The sequence below is a fragment of the Sparus aurata genome, chromosome 21, assembly GCF_900880675.1.
Source record: "Sparus aurata chromosome 21, fSpaAur1.1, whole genome shotgun sequence".
NCBI lineage: Eukaryota > Metazoa > Chordata > Actinopteri > Spariformes > Sparidae > Sparus > Sparus aurata.
The window spans coordinates 32,513,964-32,537,437 of NC_044207.1; the positions used below are offsets into that span (position 1 = coordinate 32,513,964).

At 41.0% G+C, this 23,474-nt stretch overlaps 1 protein-coding gene across 5 annotated transcripts in view; it reads left to right on the top strand.

Moving 5' to 3' along the window:
* LOC115571917 (uncharacterized) overlaps positions 1-23,474 on the top strand; it is a 30,811-nt gene that overhangs the window by 238 nt on the left and 7,099 nt on the right. Inside the window, exons 1-3 of one of the 5 annotated variants that reach the window (XM_030401560.1) lie at positions 8,675-9,104; positions 9,410-9,500; positions 18,368-18,475. In XM_030401560.1, coding sequence (XP_030257420.1) covers positions 18,376-18,475 — 100 coding nt within the window. In that variant the 5' untranslated portion in view covers positions 8,675-9,104; positions 9,410-9,500; positions 18,368-18,375. Of the gene's footprint in view, positions 1-736; positions 808-8,674; positions 9,105-9,149; positions 9,501-18,362; positions 18,476-23,474 lie in introns of those variants that run through there. The other 4 variants (XM_030401557.1, XM_030401561.1, XM_030401562.1 and 1 more) reach the window with 4 other exon arrangements.

Below are 23,474 nucleotides of genomic sequence, written 5' to 3' on the forward strand. Positions count from 1 at the left end.
CTAGCGCTGACGTTAGCTTGTAGGTGTTAGCCTCGGCTAGGTAACGTTTTCGCGGGCCTGAACAAACGATCCGGTCCAGACTCTCACAGCACACCAGAACTTTTTATAGCATGTTGTATAACTCACTTCACTTTGGTTTATAAACAGCTGCACAATTATGACCCATTAAGTTTATTGAATCAGACCGGGAGAACGACTCCATCCGTGATCGATTAACCAGGTGTCACTCAGCCTGCAGTCGGCTGCACCTGCTCTGAGACTCTCTGCTGTCACATCCCGCCTGTAAACAGTCATTGTGGCGCAACTTCTGCTTTTTAATGTTGGCCTGCTGATGTTTGTATAAACTGTAGGTGCACCTGATTGAGTGACGTCTTCCGATGCACGTTGGTTTTGATCGGCTACGTAATTAACGAGCTTCCTCCGCAGGCGGCTCAACTGCTGTGAATCGCCGGTGAAAACATCCTAAATGTGGAAGCATGTATGCAGCAACCAGGAGTGCTGAGGAGGCTGTAACACATGCCGAATTTACAAGAAGGCCCAAATTATTAAGAATTTGACATTGACAGCTCTTCAGAAAGTGTATAAAATTTCTCTTCACTCAGAAACTCTTAAAAATAAACGTTTTTTAAAGGGAGTCTGGGGACTTTCTCTCCCTCTTCATCTCCTTGCTGCTACTGACTGTAGTTGATGTGGCTGCTTTGACCTAAAGTAAGTTGTTTCTTTCTTTCTCAACCAGAAACACAAGATGACAACATGAAACCATGATCCATGCTCAGAGATTCACCTGCACCTCTTCTATAACACAAGGTAAGTTTATTATTGTTGTCATTTTGCTCCTCGTTATACCAGCAGTTATATTAAGTGTGAGATGTGCAGTCGATAAGTGCGGGAAACTACTAGTGTGGTCCTTTTTACAGCTTGTATAAAAGAGATAGTCAAGTATAACCGTTTAGTTTAGATCTTGTAAGTTCATGACAAGTGGTTGAATTTTACTTTAAAAAGCTTTACAAACTCGAGAACCAATAACTAAAAATATATTGGTTTTCACTTTAACGTTTTTCACTGCCTCCTCCATATTAAATGGATTTACATTTGTACAACACTTTTCCAGTCTACTGACCGCTCAGAGTGCTTTACAACACTTGTCACATTCACCCGTTCACACACACATTCATACACTGATGGCTGCCATGCAAAGTGCCGACTGCTCATCAGGAGCAATTTGGGGTTCAGTAACTTGTTCAAGGACACTTCGACATGCAGCTGAGGGAGCCGAGGATTCGAACAGGTGATCTTCCGATTACTAGGCGACCCGCTCTACCTCCTGAGTTACAGCCGCCTCCAAGTCGTGTTTGGTCTGGTTCGTTCAGACACAAGGAGAATGTATGTAACACGTGTGAGTTTGATGGCCGGATTATCAACTTTTACTCGCGTAGCTGACGTCTGGAGCTGCGTCTGGATGACTGCAGCTTCCAGCTCTACCTGAGGCTGACCGTGTCCAGGTCTCACCTGCAGAGTGTCTGTCCATCTGCCTCCACTGAGTGGCAGCTTCCTAACAGGTACGTTAAAATTAATAACTGGTAACTGTGACCAGCAAGTAAATGTAGACTGAATTAATCTGTTTTACCACATCAGTGTTTATAAATCTGGTTTTATTAATAATGAGGGTGTAAAGATCCGGACCCTGGATTGAAGTTATTGATCAGTGGACTGAAGCTTAGCTGCTAATTCTGCACAGCATCTCCACTCTTGTTTCAGGTTAAATGTCACAGTGAGGCTCTTATGAAGGTTTAGCTAGCACACCGTCCCGTTGTCTGTGAGGCGTAAACATTTATAAGTAGGATTTTATAAGAAATAAGGAAAGTTGCACACAAGTCTGTATAAAAGTGGATGCTAGAACAGCTAGACGGAGATATCAGACAGTTCCTCCTGCTGCTGGTCATCATTTCATGCTGACTGTCAGACTGAGACTCCTGTTCATGGCTGTGTGAGACAGTTTATATTCATAATGTCTAAATGTGTCTTTTTAGTCTGTGTTTACTGCAAAACTTAGAATCACTCTGATGTGTTATTCTGAATCATACCATGTTCTGGATGAATACTTGGTTCTGAAGTCGTCAGTTACCTCTGGAACTCCTCCAGTAGTTCCAGTGAAACTGCCGGTCTGACTGCAGACCTTTGACCTAAAAAATATATGAAAAAAAAAATGTGAATTTCTTATTTACAACACAAAGTTTAATCCTTCAGTGCATCGTCCTCTGAACACCACAGGGTGGCGCTGTAACAAGAAGTCTTCACTCAGGGCTGTAGCAAATAAGTGTCCACTGTCCATAACAAGTAATAGATTACTCATAAAAAGGTGAGTAAACCCTGTTTTGATTTTAAAAAGCTGGTTAAATTGGCTTCATGTGTGTTTCCTCCCTATTACAGCTGCTACACTGTCCCTCTGAACACACTGTATCAAGCCCTCCACATCAACTTTCAGGCTGCAGACGGACTCTCACTTGTTCTGAACAGCTTTATTTTATATATTTTATATATATATTTATATATTTTATTTGGGGATAGTGTTGGAAATGAACTTTTTCTTCCACCAGGCACAGTTGCTCCAGTCGCCGTTTTGCAATCATACTTTTTTGTCACATTGTTCTTGGTTTAAAAAAAACAAAACAAGAACAATTCCACCACATGAAAAATGTTTCTTATCCTATTATGTGATGATTGGTTTTCCATTTTTAATGATCTGTATAAGAAAGTGTGTAAGTGTTGACCTGGTTTAATTAACTTAATGCAAGTGCAAAGTCAAAACTAGTTGCACAAGTTACTTTCAAAATGCAATATATTACATATTACCAGCAGACCTGCCAACCTGTACGCATTTTGCGTAGCAAGTACGCAATTTGACATCTAAATACGCTGGTACGATTCGGCCCTCTAAACTACGCAAAAAGCTGCGGACATGTGAGTTCTGTTTCAAATGTGCACGTGCGGTACTCACGTCTGACAACACGATGCAGCAGCGTGGTGAAGCAGTTTCAGACAGTCATTGTAGAAAAGCGGAGAATAACGAGTCTACCGAAGCGAACATCCCCGCCCCCCTCCTCCCTGCCTCCTACTGCCCTCTGCCTCCCTCTCCATCCTCTGTTCCCCACTCGTGGCAGTTGGCGCTTAAAAAGGTAAACTGTGTGTGTGTGTGTCATTGGACCTGCCAGCTTTTGGTAAATGTAAACCATTACGCGTGACGTTACTTTCACTGTGGAAACATTCGAGCCAAAGTCTAAGTGGAAAAAAAGAAAAAAAAAGATTTGGGAGGTGTTTTGTCTTGGCAAATCTATCGATCATGTTCCCCTAATGACCCCAATGCATCGTCAAAGAAAAAAGAGAAAGAAAGGGCAGCTGCGTGTGTGTTTGTGTATTTTAGCCTTTATATATATCCATTGCAGATAGAGTAGGCCTGTATAAAAGGAGGAATGTGATTATTTATACAGTTTAAACATGTAGCCAACAAATCTTTTGTAGTAAGTTTTGCAACCACTGCCATGGCAGATGAGGGAGACGAAGACAGGGAGGGACAGGGCAGCAGACCTGCCAAAAAGAAGAGGGTCCATGTCCCCTAGAAGTTTTAGAAAACATTTCAAGAACAGTGGCCATGCTTGCGACCTGCGTCTATATTTTCTTTATTAAATCTATTGTAAACAAAAATATAGTTTTTTTTGTTTTTTTATAACAGATCTCCAGCCAGTGAATGGGGAAATTACAAAAAAAATAGTTACAAAAGTCGCACAACACAAGTGGTACTCAAAATATTTTGACAAGGTTGGCAGGTCTGTACCAGTCACCTTTTAAAGTAATATATTACGTTACAGTATTACTGTCTGGATTGAGTAGTATAGTACTTATTACACTACTTCTTACTTGTTACTTTCAGAAAAATGCCCAAATAACCTTTATAGAACAATTAAATAACCCAGATGTTTTTAAATGACTGAATGTCCTTGGACTCAGTGATGAGCAGACGGAGGCTCACAGTCTGATATATTATGAGATGGGAAAACATATTTTTAATTGGATTCATATGAAATACAACACAGCAGAACTGTACCGTCTATAATGACATGACAACACAGAAATCTTCTTCTGTGCCTTTTTTATTTAAGTCCACTGAACAAAGAATGCACGATGAGATTAGAGAATGTAAGTTAAAGTGCGCTCTGAGGATTAAGCTTCATCATTCGGCCTGCAGGCAGGCAGGAGGTGCGTTGTGGTTGTGGCCTTGTTTTCAAAGGTACCGTTACCGGCGGGTCTGAACCTTCTGATCCAGTTTGACTCAGGAAGGTCGGTGGTGGCTTCAGTCTCTGTTTACCAGAGAGACTTTCTCACTGCATCCAAACCTTCAACATTTTCCTCTGAGGTTTTTGTAGTTTAGTGTTTTCAGGGTGCGTTTATGTCTCAGATGGAAAGTTACTATCAGTATTACTATCAGCTATATTCACCCAGTTCATTTGTATTATTGCAGCTTTGCATGTTGGAGTTCTGATGCACAGTGGGGGGCTCACTGTCATGTTGAATAATGAGTATTTGAGGATATTGAATGGAACAAGTGACTGTCTGATTGTGCAGTGTTGTGTTTTTTACATTACAGGGAAGCGGTTTGTTGGTTTGTTGAATATGAACATTTCCGTCTCTCTTTCTCTGACAAAACTTTTTAAAGAAGGCAGTCAGTTAAACTATAAACCAAGATTCTGTTACTCCACTTCCTATTTCTCACGTAAACTGCTTGCACGAATATATATTTTTTAAATGTAATATATTGTTTGTTGCTAGCTGGCTGTTTTACTGCTTCCTGTTTCAAAGTGAACACTTTGTGTTGTGTTTCCCATCCACCCCATGATGTGGTGGTCAGCCACAGGAGTACATTCAGCACTAGACTAATCCCATGAAAAAAGTGCTGTACTTTCATTGTACAGAGAAACATGTGTCCTTACTGTGCATAGGACAATAAACACTTTGAATCTTCAAAGAACAAGAAATCTCAAGTACTACAACATTTAAATAAATAGCTCACTTTGATTTTTCATGGAAAATTAATGACTACATTCAAGAAATGTAAAAACGGTTTCAGATTATAACAAATCATCGTGTATGAAAGATGTATGGAAGCCCATGTATCTAGATGTGCATCAGATCATCTTATAAGGGACAGATACACACCCCTGATCAATAATGTTTAAAATATATCATACAAATAACTTGTGGTGTTGCTGCTCTTTAATATAAAATGTATTTATAAAATCTACAAGACGTTCCTGCTGCTTCCTGACGTACACGTTGCGTCATACTTTGACCTGGGTAAGTATTAAGTAATTATCATTTATTTGGATGATACAGAAACACATGTTGGACCAACATTTAGCAGCTAATGCTAAAGCCAACGCTAGCCTGTCAGTGTTAGCTTAGGTAGCACATTGAGCTGAACAGTGAGACTGTATTTCTGAGGCTACACTACTAAGTAGTGTGAAGTTGAACTGTTTGAACGGAGCACAGAAAGCTGGTCAGGCAGGAGGTGCGTCGTGGTTGTGGCCTTGTTTTCAAAGGTACCGTTACCGGCGGGCCTGAACCTTCTGATCCAGTTTGACTCAGGAAGGTCGGTGGCTTCAGTCTCTGTTTACCGGAGAAACTTCCTCACAGCATCCGCACCTTCAACATTTTCCTCTGAGGTTTTTGTAGTTTAGTGTTTTTAGGGTGCGTTTATGTCTCAGATGGAAAGTTACTATCAGTATTACTATCAGCTATATTCACCCAGTTCATTTGGATTATTGCAGGTTCGCATGTTGGAGTTCTGATGCACAGTGGGGGGCTCACTGTCATGTTGAGTAATGAGTATTTGAGGATATTGAATGGAACAAGTGACTGTCTGGTTGTGCAATGTTGTGTTTTTTACATTACAGGGAAGTCGTTTGTTGGTTTGTTAAATATGAACATTTCTGTCTTTCTTTCTTTTTCTCTGACCAAACTTTTTAAAGAAGGCAGTCAGTTAAACTATAAACCAACATTCTGTTACTGCACTTCCTATTTCTCACGTAAACTGCTTGCATGAATATATTTTTGTGTTGTTTGTTGCTAGCTGGCTGTTTTACTGCTTCCTGTTTCAAAGTGAACACTTTGTGTTGTGTTTCCCATCCACCCCATGATGTGGTGGTCAGCCACAGGAGTACATTCAGCACTAGACTAATCCCATGAAAAAAGTGCTTTACTTTGTACATTTCAGGTGTATATATTTCTGTTTTCACATTGTTTGCATTCTGTGGACAACAAAGGAAGAATTTCATTGTACAGAGAAACATGTTTCCTTACTGTGCATAGGACAATAATCACATCTTGAAAAAACAAGAAATCTCAAGTACTACCACATTTTGATTCATAATGGAAAATGAATGACTACATTCAAGAAATGTAAAAACGGTTTCAGATTCAAAGGAATCGTCGTGTATGAAAGATGTATGGAAGCCCATGTATCTAGATGTGCATCAGATCATCTTATAAGGGACAGATACACACCCCTGATCAATAATGTTTAAAATATATCATACAAATAACTTGTGGTGTTGCTGCTCTTTGATATGAAATGTATTTATAAAATCTACTAGGTGTTCCTGCTGCTTCCTGACGTACATGTTGCGTCATACTTTGACCTGGGTAAGTATTAAGTAATTATCATTTATTTGGATGATACAGAAACACATGTTGGACCAACATTTAGCAGCTAATGCTAATGCCAACGCTAGCCTGTCAATAGCTCCTTTTAGATAGAAAAGGGGTCTCACTGCCATGAGTAATGAGTATTTGAGAATACTGAATGGAACAAATGATTGTCTGATTGTGCAGGTCTCTGTTTTTTACATTGGAGGGAAGTGGTTTGTTGGTTCTCTGATCAAACTTTTTAAAGAAGGCAGTCAGATAAACTATAAACCAAGATTCTGTTACTACACTGCCTATTTCTCACCTAAACTGCTTGCACAAATATATTTTCGTAAAATGTAATATCATATTCTTTGCTAGCTGGCTGTTTTACTGTTTCCTGTTTCAAAGTGAACACTGAGCCTGTACCATCCTCCACCCAGCTCGCAGTATGTCACCCATCAACAGGAGTGTTGGCGCGGTGAAATGTGCTTGTTGTAGGTTTTCTACTTATAGAGTTAAAGACAAAAACACAAAAAGGAGGTCATTAGTGATTTTTATGAGGGCAGTTTCGGTGCTGGGGGGGAACCAGACTGAAAAGGGTCATAAAGGGAATTTTGTGTTAGATGTGTATGTAATTGAGTGGCAACTACTTTTTCAAGGATTTTGGATATGAAAGGTAAGTTGGAGATGGGGCGGAGATTATTGTAATTATTGGGATCTGAGCCAGGGTTTTTCAGGATAGGGGTGATGGCTGCAGTTTTGAGAGATGGAGGAACAATTCCAGTGGTGAGTGAAGAGTGAATGATGGCAGAAATAAGGGGAAGCACAGATGGGAGGCAAGATTTGACCAGGGTGGTGGGGATTGGATCAAGCTGAGAGGTTGAGGGTTTAGATTTGCGGATGAGGTCAGATATTAAAGAGTCATTCGGGAGTTGGAAATTGGAAAAGTGCCGACAGTGCTGTGGGGGTGTGGATGAGGGCAGAGGGTGTGAACATGAGTGTGAGTGTTGGTGGATGTTGGAAATTTTATCATTAAAAAACTGCATTAGGGAGTTACAGATGTCAGTTGAGTATAGGTGGGGAGGTAGGGAGTCGGGTGCTTGGAGAAAATGTTGTAAGAAGGAGTACACAGAACAAGGTGTCTCTGGGAGGAGAGCCAGCCAGCTACTGAGCTCCAGGAGAGAGTTACAAGCACCCAGACTCTCACTGCCCAGGTGGTGCCAATGCTACTGACAACCCTGCTGATGTCAGAAGAGGGAGAGAGAACAGGGAGGGTCGTCACACAAGTGAGGTTAATCTGTGACTCTAAATTGCCCATATCTGTGAATGTGGCAGTGAACGGCTGTTTGTTGCTATACGTCAGCCCTGTGATGAAATGGTGGACCCCGCCACATGTCCAATGTACCAGTCCAGCCCCCCTGCGACCCTTCAAAGGATGAGCAGTTATAGATAATGAATTAATGATGTCCCAAAACATTACAGCCAAGTTCTCTTTAGTGTGTTGAAGTACGTCTTTAGTAGCATGATAATAGTCTGGACGTAGTCGATGTGGCTGTTTTGACCTGGAATGTGTTGGTGTTCAAGTTTGTTGTCTGCTGATCACTTTATCCACACTGGATCCATTCTGGATCAAGTGATCCTCCCACATCTAGTTCACTGTTCTGCTCTGTACTTCAGGCTGCAGGAGGACACTCAGTTGTTCTGAGCACTTGTATTGATTTGTGTTGTGACTTGGCTGTTGGGGAGCTGGAAACACTCGAACAGTAGTCAGCTGTCACACCGTCATAATCCCCTCCACCTCCTGAAATGAAAGTCATCTGATATACATGTGGTGTGAACATGATAGGACATGTAATGTAGAAATGTCAGCAAGACTTATGACACATAGACATTTGAAGGTAGCTGCTTCTTGGTTTGCAGAAGTGTAAAATGTTAACGTTTTATTCTGGCGACTGAGCTGATTCTGATGGAGATATGAGATAAACATATATTTCATAAAACAGATGAAACAGATGAGGTCAAACATTAATCTGAAAACAGTAGGAAGACAATATATTTGAGTATGCAGTGCATCTAAAAGGATTTGCAAAAGCAAAAACATATTTCATTTTATTTAACATATATGTGTTTGGGGTTTTTTTATGACCAGGTTTGTTGTATGAAAGTTTTAATGTAATAAACTTAAAACTTTGGGGTTTGAAAAAGGGAAGGATCGAAGAAGTAAAGACAATGAGAGGTGGAGCAACGCTGAAGGAGGAGAGTGTCAACGTCACATTTTGTATTTCTTCAAGTGGAAGTCACAGTTTGTCAGAGAGACACAGAGCTGCAGTCCAGATGAATCTCTGTCTTTCTCTGAAGAGGAGTTAAAAACTGCATCCATCAGATTTTTCTCAGCAGAACAACAGAATCTCATCTGAACACTGGTGAGTACTCAGTAGCTTTATTAGTCAGATTGAGTTTAAACCACAATCTGAATTTTTTTTTATGTCTAGAAAACAATTAATACCACAACAACATAATATCTGTGGAGTGAAGACTTTCAGTTGGTTCAGTATAACAGAAAGACTTTAAATGTGGTTGGAAATAAATCTGCAGCTCCTTCCTGTGAGGGCTCGCCCTGTGTCAGGAGGTTCAGATAACAAGTAATTTGTGTATTTTAAGATGTTCTTATGTTTATGAAGGTTTAAATCATGAGACTGATCTGTTGAATGTTGTCTGTCCTCTTCAGCTCACTGAGGCGACGTCCAAATGTTTCCTGTGATTGAAAGAAAGTCAACTCACTGAGGAGGAGGACTTCTTCCTGAACGTTATCACCTGAGGTTTGTTAACACTGACTCTGATGATTAAAAGGGAAATGGTCACCTTTGTGTCATAAAACAATAATCACGTGTCTGCAGGTACATTTAAACAGCTTTTGGTGGTTGATTTTCCACATGAACTGGTTTTGGGCTGTTGTTCTTTACTGTAACAGTGGAATTGGTCTGACTTGAACAGCAGCAGCAGTCACTGTAGTAGGAGCAGGGTATTGCAGGGCAATTTACTAAAACGGATGTTAAAAGTAATTTGCGCACACAAGTTTGTGAAGGGAGAAGTACCGACGTCCGTTGCTGATGACAACTTAGGGCGATAAAACGATCTCGATCACTTTCACAATAAAATTTTCCTCGATAATGATGATAAATTTATGACAGTTACTGAGTCTGCATGCAAAGAGGAAGTTCAAAAAGGGGTGAGTGGGGCATAAAAAGTTCAGAGAGAGGTGAACACTAATTTCCTTATAGGGTAGAAAAACAAGTTATTTTAAGAGGTGTAAGACTTCAAATCAAGTGTCCCTATATGTGAGTACAACATTTCCATCAAAGGTTCTGTTGAATGTTTGTCATCTATTCATTCTGACAATAAATAATTGTATTTTATAAATCGTAATTAACCTTCTGGATTGTTTTGGGTTCTGTCCTAAGGAGAAAACTCTTAAAACTGTCAATTCAACATTATTATTATTGTTGTTCGATATATATCGTGATAATTATCTTCTTCGATCAATATAAAAAAACATATTGTGATAACACTTTTGACCATATCGCCAAGCCCAATGACAGCTGCAGCTGATCACAGCTTGATCAGCTGTTAGTCGGCTTTAACAGCTGTAGATCAAATAAATTAAGCTAGAAATGACTAATATCTATATATGTTTAAAGTATAACACAGAACCAAAACTAGTCGAGAGATTTAAATGAATAAAATTAAAGTGATGTACTGCCTGTGTAACTGCACACAGCTCTTGAAGGGAGAGATGTGTTTGTATATTTCTTAAAATAAAGATATGATTTCTGATGCAGTCAGTACTCTGCAGCTGTACTTTCAGCTGCTATCTGTGCTCTACGTTATAACCTCTGCTGTCCTTCATGCCTGTTTAAATATCTTTAGTTGGTTTTGCTGGATGATGGCTTTATTTTTTCAAACGCTGATCTCTGGAAAACTAACAGCTGATCTGTATCTGCTTTGCTGTCTGGTTTTGAGGTTTGAGTTCAGTATCTGTCAGTGTCAGGATGTGATGCTCCTGCTGATATCCTGATTATTCATTTTCATACGAGCACAGCTTCTGTTAAACACATTAAACATCCTCTGGATTTCTTTTTGTGAACCAACAACCTTAAAGTTAAACTGCGTCTGTGATTTTCTCTCTGTCACCTGTTTAACAAACAGCTGCACATTAAGAACAAACCCAGTCTGTATTTTTACTGTCTTTATTCTGTGTTGGCTCAGAGGCACAGGAACCTTTTTAATTACAAACATGTTGGTATATTTATTCATTATTGCATCTGGATTCAGTGATGTTCTGATGCGCGCAATTTAAAGAAATAACACATCCATGTCACCTCCTGGGCTGTCTACATACATGATGGAGGTGGGATATTTTACTGTTTATATATAAACTTTATTGTTCAAAATGTAGTGTTGTACTACTCGAGAATGGTCTCAAGACCATTTTTTGAGATTCTTGGTCTTGTCTTGGAATCGTGGGCATTTTTGCCCGGCCTTGTCTTGGTCTTGGACTGGACGGACTCTGGTTTTTTGAACGAGACCAGTCAAGACCACCGCTGATGGGCTTTTCGTCCATGCCTTACTGATAAGAGTGAAAAAGGACCCTCTCAAAAACAGCCAATAACTTCAAATCATTGGTAGTGTAAAGTTTTTGTCAGGTCAATTCAGTTTTGATAACATGAACTTTTTTCAAGAAGTGAAACACGACAAATTTGCTAAGATTTGAGATTTGTTTCATTCATTGTGCTGCTTTGAAAACAACAGAGCAAAGATTGTTTTAGTGCATCTTAATAGGGGAATCTATGATGTATAGATCTACACATTTTCTATTTTTATGTAACTTTTAAAAAAATAGGAAATTAATAAGATCATTAATCTGACACACATCTTCTGGTAGTCTGCAATCATGTTTTTCCAAGTGCTGTATCGTAGGCATCTAGACATGTTTCAGTTTACTTGAAGATGTTTGACTTTTCATCCAAGAGGCCCAATAAGTTCATGAACTGCTCCATCATTTAGCCAAGATGTAAATGCTTATTGGTTATCGGTCGCCATGATTATCAATCAATCAAACTTTATTTCTATAGCACATTTCATACAAATCAATGTAACACAATGTGCTTTACACATAAACAGCAACATGATTAAAAGACAAGTGCAAAAAGTTTGTGCAACTATACAAAGAACCAGCGCATGCAGCCTATACAAATCTTACAATACACAAAACAGACACATGCATCCGCACACACACACACACACGCACAATCACACACACACAATCACACACACACACACACACACACACACAAAAAAGTAAGGTTTTTAACCTGCTTTTAAAAGTGCTCAGTGTAGGAGTGTCTCTCAAGTCCTCAGGCAGGGTGTTCCATCTACTTGGGGCATAGATACAGAAGGCAGCCTCCCCCGCTTTAGAGTTAGTGCGAGGGATGGTTAAAAGACCACTGCCGGAGGACCTGAGAGTTCTTGCTGGCTCATATCTAATGAGCATGTCTTTTATATACTGAGGTGCAAGGCCATTTAGAGCTTTATAGACAAGTAGCAGAATCTGCAAATCAATTCTAGTTTTGACAGGGAGCCAATGTAGAGATCTAAGAACAGGTGTAATGTGTTCAAACTTTTTTGTTCCAGTAAGAACGCGTGCAGCCGCATTTTGAATTAACTATAATCGCTGTACAGCAGATTTTGGGAGGCCAGTGAAAAGACCATTACAGTAGTCTAGTCTACTTGTTATGAATGCGTGAATTAATTTTTCAGAGTCTGCTTTTGACAGGAAGCCTCTTAATTTTGAAATATTTTTTAGATGATAAAATGCTGATTTTGTGATGTTATTGATATGGTTCTTAAAGTTTAGATCACTGTCTATGATTACACCCAGATTTCTAGCTTCGCTTTTGCTCTTCAGGGACAGAGAACTGAGATAAGCTGCAATTCTCTGCCTCTGAGCCTTCGCACCAAGGATGAGTATTTCCGTTTTATCTTTGTTCAGTTGTAGAAAGTTCTGTGACATCCACAGATTGATATCATTAATACACTGAGTTAGGGAGTGAATGGGATGTAGGTCATCCGGAGATAGAGATAAGTACAGTTGAGAGTCATCTGCATAATTGTGGTATTTTATGTTGTGTTTCATTATAACATGTGCGAGTGGGAGCATATACAGATTAAATAGTAACGGACCAAGAATCGAGCCTTGGGGTACTCCACACATAACACCCACTTTGTCTGAGACAAAGTCTCCAATCGACACAAAGAACTGCCTGTCCTGTAGGTAAGTTCTGAACCAGTTTAGAACTGGGCCGGATAGACCGACCCATTTTTCTAGTCTATCTAATAAAATATCATGGTCAACAGTGTCGAAGGCAGCACTGAGATCCAGGAGCACAAGAACAGATAGTTTATTAGAATCTGTGTTTATGTGCAGATCATTCACAACTTTGATAAGTGCTGTTTCTGTGCTATGGTGAGGTCGAAAACCAGATTGATAAAAGTCTAGAAGGCTGTTTGATGTTAGATAGCTGTTAAGCTGGAGGTAAACTGCTTTTTCAAGTATTTTGCTGAGGAATGGCAAGTTGGAAATGGGCCTATAATTAGCAATAACGGTTGCATCAAGATTGCTCTTCTTCAAGAGTGGTTTAATGACAGCTGTTTTAAGTGCTGCAGGAAATATACCTAATTGAAAAGAGCGGTTAATAATTTCTAATACCTCATGCGCTAGGCAATTAAAAACAGTTTTAAAGAATGTGGTAGGGAGAGGGTCCAAGCAGCAGGTGGAGGACCTGAGCTGCCCAACAATATCGTCCAGTTTTTTCAGGTTTAATGGGACAAAGTGAGACATGGCAGCAGTCGTATTTCTGGAGAACTGGAGGGTCGGTTCATTTCTAGATACTGATGCACTAATGTTCTGTCTGATAGCTATAATTTTGTCGTTGAAAAATGTAGCAAATTCTTCACATTTTTCAGTGGACAGCATCTCTGATGGAGTTGTAGATGGTGGATTAATAAGTCGGTCAACAGTGGAGAAAAGCACTTTACTATTGTTGATATTTTCGTTAATGATTTTAAAGAGATAGCACTGTCTGGCCTGTTTAATTTCTTTGTTGTAGTAATTAAGTCTGTTCTTGTAGATCTCATGGTGAACCTGAAGTTTGGTCTTTCTCCATTCTCGTTCTGCCTGGCGACACTCTCTCTTAAGCTGCCTAACACCCGCTCCATTTCTCCAGGGAGCTTTTTGTTTTTCTATGTTTTTTGTTTTAACAGGTGCAATGCTATCAATGACATTTCGTATTTTTGAGTTGAAGTTGTTCACAGAATCCTCAATGGATGAGGCCATGAACAACGATAACTCATTTACTGTTTTCTTGAAGGTTTCAATGGTATTATTGTTAATGATACGTTTTTTGATTGTTCGGGCACCCATCTGTTGTGCAGGAAAAGCAGATACATCAAAGAATATGCAACAGTGATCTGAAATAGCAACATCCATAACACAGGGTACGGTTATGTTAAGTCCTTTTGATATGACTAAGTCCAGAGTATGGACCTTATTGTGGGTTGGCCCTGAGACATGCTGAGTGAAGTCAAATGCCTCTAACAAGCAAATGAAGTTTTGAGCATCTGGGTCTGTTTTATTATCAACATGAATATTAAAGTCACCTGAGATTATTATACAATCATAGTTGGTAGAGACCTTGGACAGTAGCTCGGAGAATTCATCAAGAAAGCCATATTTAGATTTTGGTGGCCGATAGACCGTGATGATTAAAATTGGAGCATTACAAGTTATAGATATAGCAAGGTGTTCAAAGGACATGAATTCCCCAAAGGGGCGGATTTCCTTGCAGCTATAGGAATCAGACAGGACAGCAGCTATCCCACTGCCTCTTTTTTCTGTTCTAGTGGTTTGGAGGAATTTGAAATTAGGAGGTGCTTTCTCAATGAGTGCAACTGTGCCATTTCTGTCCAGCCAGGTCTCAGTCAGTAGAGTTATATCCAGGTTATGAGTACTTATAAGGTCATTTACTATAAATGACTTATTAGTTAGTGACCTGACGTTTAATAATGCCATTTTTATTATTCGAGGTGCATGGCTTTGTGGGGGACTAATAGTTGGAGTCCAAACCGGTAATAAATTGTTTTGATTCCTGTATGTTACAGGGACATTTCTGGATCTGGGTCTATGAGTTATTAATACAGGAATTTGTATAGCAGAATAACAGTTATTACCGTTAGTAGAACAGGTTGGGCTCACCAGACATCAGTAATGAAGAGAGGATTTTAACGTAAGTTCCATGTTCAGAGCGAGGAGACGTGATCCATGAAAGTTTGGGTGCACTCCATCCTGTCTGAAGAGGTATGGGTGGTCTAAGAAAGTGCCAAAGTTGTCCACAAATGGTATGTTGAGCGAACAGCAGTATCCCTTGAGCCATGTATGAAGTTGACGGACACGGCTGAATTTTATGTTTCCGAAGCTGGGACATGGCAGCGGGCCAGATGCGATGAACTTGCGGTCTGTCTGTAAAAGACTGTCCATGAGCTTCATAAAGTCCTCTTTTAGTGTCTCTGATTGATTGTTCCTGAGATCATTAGTTCCCACGTGGATGATAATAGTGGTGGCAGACGGGTTTTCATCCAGCAGCTGTGGGATTTTGGAGTCTATATCCTGGACGCGGGCACCCGGGTAGCAGAGTGTTTTAGCTGCGGGCAGGGTGATGTGTCGAACCATGGATGAGGCGACAATGAGCACAGACGGAGGTCTGGGCCGAGTAGCCGGCGACTGATGGTGAATTTCGCGGGAGCGAAGTACCGAGGGTGGGCGCCACACCCGAGTGTGCACGCCTGACCGCCTCGGGGGCTGAAACCGGGCGGAAGAAGGCGAGGCATGGTCTGCAATAGGTGTGGAGCCACCAACCGGCTCGGGGGCGGAGGCCCGGACAGAAGATGGATGGTCGGCCAGCTGGAGCCCCACTGGAGAGTGCGGTCCATCTCCGCTGTCCAGGGCCTGGAATTTGTTGCTCAGCGGCAGAGTGATCGATGCGCACAGCTGGGGGAAGCGTTAAGCCCGAGACTTGCTCCCGACCCGGACCCAGGGCTCCGGGTTGCTGGGAGTGGAGCAGGCTTGGGTCCTGAGTTTGGCCCCGAGGATGGGCCAGATGTTATCATTCAGGGCCCGGGCGTCAGTTGAGAAGATCGGCTCCCCTCCGGTGGTGACAGAGCCGGATCACGGAAGAGTAGCTTCACCGTGTGCTGCAGCAGTTGAGCTCTCGGTGAACGAGCCGGCGTGGCAGGAGTTGTTCACCGCAGAAAGTTGTGCCCTTCGAGAGAGATGTTGTGCCTGAGCAGCGGCTACGGATGAAAAGCCCAGGATTAACTCATCCTTGTGTGTGATTTCCTGTTTCAGCCGTCTGAAGTTTTCCTGTAGCTGTGAGTAAGCCGGCTGGCAAAGTTCACACATAGCCATGATAGCGTCAGGACCGCTAGCAATAGCTAAAAACAAACCTTGCTAAGCTAACGTTAGGTTGGGAGGCTGATTACTGATAATCAGTGTCAGAAAAAACACATCAGTCAACCACTACTGTTCTCACCTACATGGTTCAGTGAATGGGCAGCAGGTGGTGTATGATGGATTAGTGGGTTTCCTTTTTTTAAGTGTGTCTGGAGCCCATTGAATCTGCCAGATATGATGCTCACAGTATCGTGACATAGCCCACAGTTTGACATGTCCAACCCAAAGTCTGACACCCTTCAATCACAGATTCAGTCACGCTGATACCTGTGTGACTGTGGATGAGCTCCAACCTGAGGAATCTCTCTACTGTGTTGTTGTCTGCACTGACGAAGCAAGAAACAAACATGAGTTGATCTATTTGTTCTAAATGTGGTACTGAATCAACATCTGATTTCCTCTGCTGTCACTTTAGTTTTCTCAACCTTTAATGGAATTAATGTCCTCTCAGTTGAAGACCAGTAGGACAGCTCACCTCTGCCCTCACTGCCATGTTTCTCAATGTGCTCCTTTAATAAGAGGTCAGACTCTGCTGTCAGTGTCAACAGTCCACAATTTTCAGTGTGCACCTGTCAGGGTTAAACGAACAGGGACACAAACTGAAGACACAAACAGGAGGGCAGGTAAACGAACAAAAGGTGTGCTTTATTAAGTAAAGCTGTAAACCAAGTCCATCGAAAATACAAAGTCCAAGCACAAAGCTGGTGACAAAAGGTAACTAAACAGAAGGAGCAGGCGGGACAAAGTCCAAAAACAATGAACTGCAAAAATATAAAACTAAATAAACAAAGGAAGTGTTGGAATAAGAGGCAGGAACACGAAGGACACAAAGATACAAGACTGAACCGGACTGAGACTCATTACACAACAGACAAACTGATCATGAGAGAGGAGGACAAGAACTTACATACTCAGAGGGTGATTGACTGATGGGACATAACTGAACACAGAAAAAAAGTGGGAATGGGACAAAACATGACACAAGGAGAGAACTTCAAAATAAAACAGGAAACAGCTGACCCACAAACTCAAACCATGACAGCACCGATCCCAGCAGTTCGTTGTCCTGTCAGATGAATGTGTCAGGCTAGGGCAGAAACTGAGGACTCAGATGCAGGAAGGCAGTTGTAAAGACAGGCTTTATTTTGTAATATAGTTTCTCTGAAGACAGAGTGATAAAAGAACAGGCTGTGAAACACTATGGGTCCAACGGACAACTAATAAAACACAAACACAACAAGAACAAAGGACGCTCCCGCAGGAGGAAAAGAGATGACTACACTGATCTTAGAAAACTAGACGCTAATGAAAATTTCTCAAAATAAAAGTTGCTCACAAAGGAGGAAGGCACACAGGCTATGAAATTATCTACTCTGAATAAGGCTGAAAAAACTTTAAAGAACAGAAACACTCCGACAGGAGGAAAAGCAAACGCTAGAAAACTTAACTAACCAACGAAACAAATATCTGACCAAAAGGTATTCAAAATCAAAATCACTCTACAACAGAGGAAAACTATATGCAATAACAAAACTTGGCAATACTTATCTTTCTCAAAATAATAAGGCTGTGATCAAGGCTGTGAAAAAGGGCTGGATGTACTCGACAAAACGAACGAAATACTCTGGCAACGAGACGGGAAGACAGACTATTTACACATCAAGGGAGGGAGCACAGGTGAGAACAATCAGGGATTAGGGGAGACATCAGACCGGTGACACAGGAGGAAGGGCAAGTGACCTGAAATGAGAGGAGAGTTACTATTCAAAAATAAAACATGAAATTCACAAGTCAGAAAACCCAAGACAGGACGACCCTCACCGCGGTGTGACAGAATGGTCCTCACGCTCCCGAAAATGTAATGACAGCTTCCACATCTGAGGATCTCTTAAATATCTGACTATGAATATCTAACACTGTTATTACTAAATACCATTATAGCTGCTTTGAATTGTTACATGAAGCCTGGACATGAACTGAAACTGAAATGAGTGACAGTGTGAGTGTCATTGGAAGTGATATAACCAAGTGTTTTTTAACATGACAGACAAATAACAGGTTAGTCAGGAGAAGAGTCAGAGAAGTGAACTAACCAGCTGTTGTTGGTTTTGTCCAGTTCAGCCTGAGCGATGGACTCTGAAGCCAGCAGGACGATGAAGGTGGCGGCGCTCGGCCGACCTTTCAGCCTCGGGATGCTGTACGACTGCCGCAAAGATTCACTCATCCCTGGTAAGGATTCACATTTAAACATCATTGATGCATCAAAACAAAATATTCAATATTTAAAGTCCTTCATCTCTAATCTTATAGCAACTTCTCAGCAGGGATCAGGCTCATATCAGAGTCATGAAACATTTTTTCATGTCTGCTTGTTGGTTTGTTTGCAGTATCTACTGAGTGAGTACAGTTTAATGCAGATTAAAGGGACTATTGAGTCTTGATGGAGGTATGCTCTCTACTGAGTGTCATTTTAGTTATTTTTGTAATCACTGACTGGCTGTTTCTTGCTGCACCAGCAGGTATTTTACTTTTCTGGTTTGTTAGAACAAACAGAGGAGGGACAGAGACACAGTGATTATGAAATATGAGCCAGATGCAGTCAGAGATTACATCTGAACAACTGAACAACAACATCTGTATCCTGACCCAACACTCTGGATGTTCTGGTGCCGCAGAAGAAATAACCCAAACTAGAAAGGCACTAAATAGAGTGCATACTAGGGGTGGAACCGTTCATCAAAAAAATGTGTCCCTTTTGGTACGCTTGTCATGGTTAAGGGCGCGTGTGTCCAGTTCGGTGGAGCTGGATGCCAACCGCCTGTAACCAAGAAGAAGACAGGTAGGTAGTCAAGTGGTTAGAGCGCATGCCACATACGCAGCGGACCCTGGTTCGAACGAATCTATCCACTGTCTGAATAAAGGTGTCTATGCCTAAAAAAAGAAAAAAAAAACAAGAAGAAGAGGCCAGAAACACAGCAGACTCGTAGCTCGCAAGCCGCGATGCCAGAAACGCCCGCGACTCGAGTCAGAGCATGATAGCGCGAACAGCCGGCTACGTTCTGAATGCAGACGAGCGAATGAAGTCTCTGCTGGGTTAGACTTCCTCCAGTCAGCGTGAAAAGCACATTGCTGTCATAGTATAACAGAAGCCATTCCTCCACTTCTGAAATAAAATAATGTTACACATGTTCTGTTCTGCAGGTAGCCAGAGGCTACTGTAGGTTTGGTGTATAGATGTAGCAAAATTAAATTAGGTCGATCGATCTTTGCAAAATAAAATAATTTTTATATAAATATTATATATAAATATTAAGTAGTATATTGTAAGTAGGCTATTATCTCTGTTATTATCTTTACACCGTTCCTACCTCAGTACTCTATTATTTATTTGTTTTATTCTATTATAGTATCTCTTATTTTTCCAATCATGTATATAATGTTTTATTGCATTGTTTTTTTACTACGTTAGTGGTGAAGAGACAATGGGCTAGGACTGAGTTTCCATGGTGATTAGTCAATACTGACTTGAGTGACTCGCGCAACCCGGTTCAATTTAGTGACTTTAGTGGCTCATAATGACTCGAATCCTTAAAAGGAACCGTATTTACCAGCTCTACTCCAGGGCTACTGAAAGTTTCCTGACTGTGACTGCCCATTACATTACATTAGTGACAGTAAATTACTATTTGTTCTTAGCATTTGTTAAAGATAAATTTCTTTGCCAAATAAATGAAAAGCATGTTGGAACTAGCAATATCTCCTCTCTTGCAGTGCCAGAATCTACCTACTTTTAACCTAAGACTGTCACAATCATGTATCAAATGTCAGACTGCCTCATTCTTTCAGTTTTAACCTGACTATACAAGACATAATTAATTTTCCTAATGATCAGCACATACCGAACCGAACCGAAAAACCGTGACCACAAAACCGTGGTATAAAGTGAACCGTGGATTTTGTGAACCGTTCCACCCCTAGTGCATACCTCCGCCAAGGGCCAACAGTCCCCTTGAATCAAGCCTCAGTGTTTCCCACAGAATCAGACTTTAATTGTGGCGGTGGCTGTCCAGCTTGGGTGCAATAGAGCAGTGATTCCCAACCTTTTTTCCTTGAAGCCCCCCTTGCCTGTGTTAGATCCCGAGTTTACCCCTGTCCAGGAGGCACTCAACCAGCTCTCCGTTTAAAGGGTAAGATCCCTAAACATAAAAGAGGTTGCTTAAAAACTGGGAATCTAAATAGGGATTGCTTAAGCTGGTGGTGGTGAGACTTGCCTAGATTCTAACTGCCTGAATCCGAATATCTACCCTGCTTCCTCTGGTTTGGCACCTGACATGAAGCCCTTGAGTCAGATACGGCCACCAGCCCGTTATGGCAGCTCTCTTCTAAATGATCAGTGCACTTGGTATGGTGCTAGGTTGGATTTTAAGAGCTTTTGGTAAACCCTAAGGGACTGTTTCAATTTGGTAGGCTAGAGTAACCTTTAAGAACCTTTAAGATATTATGCACACTTAACACCTGACTTTACTTCCATCAAAGAGACATAAAATCAATGTCCACAACTTTAACTTTAACTATATTATGTAGGTTTTATTGCATAGATTTTAGCAAGGGCAAAGCATACAGCGCAATACTTATTTCAATTACTATCAATCATTATCAAAAATACTTATTGATAAATCATAATACTGTAAATAACAAATTAATTTAAAAGAGTTGAGGTCTGGTTAGAAATACTTAAATGTAGGTGAGATGGAGAGGGTCAGGTCTATCCATGACTTGCCTCTCCCCTCCTGCTGAAAGTCCAAGTCCTTGAGGCAAATCACAACCCCGCCTGAGGTCTCTCAATTTCCCCAAAGTCCAAACTTCACGCCAGTAGAGTGAACAAAAGTACTCCAATATCCCAATTATAATCCACAGCATGTTGGCAAAAATGGTTAATCCGTTGTGCTCTTAATTCCTTTGTCTGTTTCTGCTGAAGATTTCTTTGAGTCCTTTCTGCGATGTTTAGGCTGCTCACATTCTCCGTCTCAGGTGTTTCTTCAAGGCTTGAGCGAGTGGAAGAATGAACTTTGCTTCGGACAGTGGTACGGTTTTATGTCATTATTAGGACATTTTCCTACCATCTCTCCGTTAAATTACTAATAGTTCCTTGATGATGGCTAACAATTTCGTAATGATCTAACATGACTTGGTCACGGTCTGTGCCCGTGCCCAAAGCGTGATTAGATTTCGACACATCCTTTTGGCCTCATGTTGACCTGATCAGTTCTTTAACACTTTCTCATGACCTCAGCTCAACACTGTTTCTTTACTGATTATCATTAGATCTCTAAACTTCAACACATTGTTTTCAGTCATAGTTATCCATTACACACCCTTCTACTTTGCAAAGTTAATACTTAATCAAAAATGATCATCAGAGACAGAATGACAGACAAAGCCTTGAGTGTAACACTTCCTCTTTCTCACAGACACATCGTGTCGCCATTTCCTCTTTACTTCCTATTTCAACGTACCTTTAATGAAATGGTTTTATTGAATTTAATGAATTTATTGCAAACACATTGCAGCAGTTTAAGTTTTAAAATATATTTCAGAATCATTTCAGGACTAAGTATGATGTCCCTGTCTTGTATTTGTCTGGCAGGAATGTATGAATCTCAACTTTTCTGACACTGTCTCCGTGTCTGTGTACATACTGGTATCCACATTAGACAGGAGTAAATGGATCTCAACTATTTTGACACCTGTGTTCAAGATTGAACACAGGTGATTGATTATTCAGTTGGGTGTGTTATTGGGATTTTATAAATTTAATGTGCACAGATATAATTTTGGTAACCTCACAACCTCAGAGCAGACAAACTTGTGCGCACCCCCTGGGATCTCTGGCGCTCCCCTAGGGGGGTCCGGACCCCAGATTGTGAACCACTGCAATAGAGCGTCACACTCCAGACTTCTGCCGACCAAGTCGGCTAACTTCCAGTTTAGCGTAGAGCCAACTTGGGGTTAAGATGTAATTGGGCGGCTCTTTTAGACTAAATTTTATTGGACCTAATTGCGCAAAATTCTGACAGTAAAACAAGTAATTTAGCGAGGTTGTGCGGCTTTTAGTAACATTTTAATGACACATCTTTCACAATGTGAGCTTTTGGGGAAAAGTGCATCCCAGACAATGCTGTCTGGGTGTGTGTGTGTGTAAGCAGCCAATTACTCTTTAACTGCAATCAAATCTACCCTCGGGTACAAATAAAGTTACCTTACTTTACCTTACAGGATGATGTATTTACACGGCTTGGCCATGACAAAAACTGGCTTTAAAGGGATAATTCAGGTTTTTTGGAGTGGGGTCATATAAAGTACATATCTATAGTCGCTCTTTTTCCTTCCTAAAATCTATAACAGTTCCAGTGTACGTTGTATAGAGAAAATTCACAACGCTTCACATCGCCATCAGACCAGCCTTGGCACTACATTTTCTCAACTGTAGAACCTCCGTTTCCCTACGCATTAGCGTCGTTAATCCGGCCCAGCTGCTGAATGAGAGGTTTACTTAACAATTTCAGACACAGACCGTACAGGGCTCCACAGTGCGAGCATTTCACCCCTATTTGCCCCTGAAAAAATGTATGTGCGAACCGGGAAAATTATTGCGGCGCACAGTGTGCGAGCAAAGGTCTCAAGTTACCGTCACAACCTACTTTGTCTGCGCTTGTTAAAAATATTACAATCCTCTAGCCGCGACGCACCAATCACAGTAGTTTTCTGTAATGACACAGCCAGTGTCACGGGAGAGGTGACAGGTCAACGAACGGACTGTGGTGAAGTTAGTTTCAGTTTGGATATTCAGCGGATAGTCACTCGACATTACTGCCCTGTGTTAGCAGCAGGAGGACGGTTAGCCAACAAGACCCAGTTGCTATGGACGCTCCTAGCATCACAAGCTGACAGAGGAGCAAGCAGAGGCGGCTGGAGAACGCCGCTTCCCTCCGTCTTACTTTCCAACGTCCAAAGTATACATGCTGTAGTTTTTTATCCTGCACTGTCCCGAGCCACTGAAACTACATTTCGTTCCCATTGCACTGTAAAGTGCAATTCGAAAAGACAATAAAAGAAAGTCTAAGTCATTAAATTACTCGACATAAATATATTAATACAAAATAATAATAATAATAGTTTTTTCAATATCTTCCATGTCATGTGACCCAGTGACTCCAAACCAGCTGCT